At 35.9% G+C, this 3,733-nt stretch overlaps 1 protein-coding gene across 1 annotated transcript in view; it reads left to right on the plus strand.

The window, feature by feature from the left end:
- LOC107196579 (olfactory receptor 5AK2) overlaps positions 1-2,301 on the plus strand; it is a 9,510-nt gene extending 7,209 nt beyond the window's left edge. The window contains exon 2 of the mRNA XM_015599082.1: positions 1,637-2,301. Coding sequence (XP_015454568.1) covers positions 1,637-2,301 — 665 coding nt within the window. The remainder of the gene's footprint in view (positions 1-1,636) is intronic.
- The last annotated feature ends 1,432 nt before the right edge of the window (positions 2,302-3,733 follow it).

Consider the following 3,733-nt stretch of genomic DNA (forward strand, 5'->3'; position numbering starts at 1 on the left):
AACTTTATTCAAAATATTTTTTAAAAGAACAAACAATAAGGCAAAAACATTTTCAGATTTAAGGATTTCAGCTCTAGAAGCATATCATAAACAAAGTTAACAGGTGATAGAATGGGACAAAATCTTTCTGAAGTCAACAGCTAACAAGAGATTCAAATCTGGGATAGAGATTCAAATCTAGGACAAAGAACATCTGAAAAGCAACTTAATAGAAACACTGACAAAAGCATATGAACGAGTAAATTATAGAAAAACAGAATCCCAAGAGTCTAAGGAAAATATTGGACAATGATGAAGTTCACTAGTAATTAAGTGGGGAAAACATGTAAAACTAAGATATCACTTTACAACTGTTTTACTTTCCAAAAAAATGTATATATAAGAAAATACCAATGTTCATAAGGAATTAAGGATATGGGATTTTCCCACCCCCACTCCCACCATGTACAATTAGTAAATGTTTACAATGGAAAGTGATCTGGAAAAATTTGATCAAGTGAAATGTGTGCATACCTTCAGACTCAAAAATCTGTCCCTAGGAAAGTACCCTAAAAAATTTTTCAAACTGAGTTATTTGCAGTGGAGACAAGTGTAGGCAACCTGCTATCCCTCACTAGGAAAGTACATAGAGCATGCTACTCAGTGTGTGGTCCATGGGCCAGTCCCTGGGCCCTGTTTCTACTCTATGATGAGATAACTATAGAAAATGCAGTTGAGTTGAGCATTTAAAACTATTACAGAATTTTGACAATGCTGAGACATTTTTATTGCTTTTTACAAAATACTGGCCCACAATAGATAAGAAATTTTAAAAAGAAAGTGATCCTTAACTACAAATACTTGGATAAACACTTCCATAAAGAACTCCACATGTCCATGAATGCTTGATTGTAGAGAAGAGTTACTAAGAAGGGGTAATGGATCAAATGAGAATACAGAGATAAGTTGGAATAAGATCATACAGAGCTCTATAAGTATGTCAAGATTTTAGATGTAATGATTAGTATTTAACCACATTGGGGTTTCTAATTAAAATATTGAGAGCATAAAAGAAAGCATAATCAAATAAAAGTATATTTTTATTCTCTAATAGGTATATTTATTAAATGCCAGTCAACTTGCTCCTTGAGAATAAAGCCACTGGTCCATGGCAATGTCTCCCAACTGGAGATGAAATTATCTAAGTTAGGTGTCGAGATTCAGCCATTAAAATATAAGTCAATCATTGCATAGAAAATATTCTCCGACCCCACAAAATCAAATATTATAGCACTTCCACTTCTAGAATTAATTAAAAGATCGCAACAATCTTAGTTTTCTCTGATCTTCTTTCTTTGTACCTTTTCAGCTGATGTTTAGTCTTTGCTAGCCATGAAACAAAACAATGGCACTCAAGTGACTGAATTCATTCTCCTGGGATTTGGTGGTCAAAACGAGTATTGGCATACCCTCTTCGTAGTATTTCTAGTTATCTATATGGTCACACTAGTGGGTAATATTGGGATGACCCTGCTTATCAAGATTGATTCCAGCCTTCACACCCCTATGTATTTTTTCCTCCAACACTTGGCATTTGTTGATTTCTGCTTTACCTCTGCTATCACACCCAAGATGCTGCAAGACTTTGTAGGGACAGAAAAATCCATCTCATTCATAGGATGTATGGTGCAATTACTAGTTTATGCTACTTTTGCAACAACTGACTGCTATATCCTTGCTATGATGGCAGTGGACCGATATGTGGCTATCTGTAAACCACTCCGCTATCCAACACTGATGTCCCAGAGAGTTTGCATTCAACTCTTAGTTGGTTCATACATCATGGGTTTTCTAAATGGTTCTACACATACAAGTCTGACTTTCTCACTGAACTTCTGCAACTCCAATAAAATCAACCACTTTTTCTGTGACGTACCCCCAATTCTTGCCCTCTCATGTTCCAACATTGATTTAAACATCATGACCTTAATAGTCTTTGTGGGGTTTAACTTGACATTCACTGTGTTGGTTGTCATCTTTTCCTACACATATATTCTGGCTGCCATCCTGAAGATATCTTCTGCTTCAGGGAGAAGAAAAGCCTTCTCCACATGTGCCTCCCACCTGACAGCGGTCATCATTTTCTATGGGACTCTTGCTTACATGTATCTTCACCATAGGACCAACAAGACTCAAGAGCAAGAAAAAATGGCTTCGATGTTTTATGGCATCGTGATCCCCATGTTAAACCCCTTCATCTATAGCCTGAGAAACCAGGATGTGATAAAAGCCCTAAAAGGGATTGGAAAGAAGTGTTTCTAGTTTGATCCTCAATTCTCTATGCTTGTAAGCAACCACAATGACACTGCTAATTTTTAAGAAATCAAAACCAAAAAGTCAAACAACATAATAAAAGAGAGTTGCTCATTTTTTATCAACACCAAGCTACACATTAAAGTAACAATGAGATAACAACTTTATACCAATATGACTGGCAAAAATTGGGGAAAAAATGATAACGCTTATTAATTGTTGCAAGGTAAGGAGAGCGATGCTCTCACATGTTATTAATGGAAAATTGAAGTGTTACTTCACTTTAGAAGAAATCTCACCATGTCTTTTTAAAACAATAATCTTCAATCCAGAATTTCAGCCTCGCAAATTGATCTATGAAAATAAAAATTCCAGTCCATGTGAAGACATGTATTTAAAGATGTTCATTGTAGCCTCACTTAGGAAGACAAAACCAAAAAAAAAAAAATGAATATTCTTAAATAGGGAAATAAATCCATATTGTCATAATTCTAAAATCTATTGCTGCATAACAAATTTTCACAAATTTAGCGGTTTTAAGAAAAGATCTAATTATTATCTTGTAGTTTTATGGGTCAGGAATCGGCACACCAGTTTACTGTACCCTGCTCCAATCAAGCTGTCATCCAGGAATGAGAACTCCTTGGAGGCCTGGTGAGGATGGACCTGCTTCCCAGATCTTTCATGTTATTGGCAGAATTTGTCTCTTTGCAATTGTAGGGCTGGGGTTCCTGCCCTCCTGCTGGCTGTCAGCCAGGGGACGATCCCAGCAATTAGAGGCTACCCAGAGTTTTTTGCCACATGGCCCTCCTCATAATCCCTCTCATAACATGGCTGATTACTTCCCCAAAGCCAGAAAGCTATACATAGTTAATGAGTACATACACCGTGTGAACAACATCCTTCATATGTCCAAATCTTACTGCTACTTCAAGTGTCAGTGTTTCCCTGAAGCTTTTCTAGCTCAATATTTGCTTCCTATCAACTTTTTACCCCTGGAAATAAGTTCTTCTTCCACTGAAGACCCATAGTGCTTCATTTGCATCAATAATATTATTTATTATTTATCACCTCTTGTCTAAATTATTTATTTACATAAATGACCCTCACTATAACCTATAAGGCAGTTGGGATACATTTTTTTCCTATGAGCTTTTTTCCTGTCTGGTGTAAAGCTTTAGACACAGCAGGTATTCTATAAATATTGAATAAATGAATGATGACAAAAAACTATAATGTGGACAGCTTCCCAGCTGGGAGTTATGTATATAGCTCACACTGTTGGTCTCTAAATACAAAATGTGGACAGCAGCATCAAATAACCAGGGAAAATTTTTATGAAGTGCAAATAACTATACCCCAGTTCTGGAGATGTTGATTCAGTAATATTAGAAGGAGTCTAATATTTATAAGTATCTATATATGCAGAATGTTGCTTTAA

This window comes from Pteropus alecto, unplaced genomic scaffold, assembly GCF_000325575.1.
Source record: "Pteropus alecto unplaced genomic scaffold, ASM32557v1 scaffold91, whole genome shotgun sequence".
Classification (NCBI taxonomy): Eukaryota; Metazoa; Chordata; class Mammalia; order Chiroptera; family Pteropodidae; genus Pteropus; species Pteropus alecto.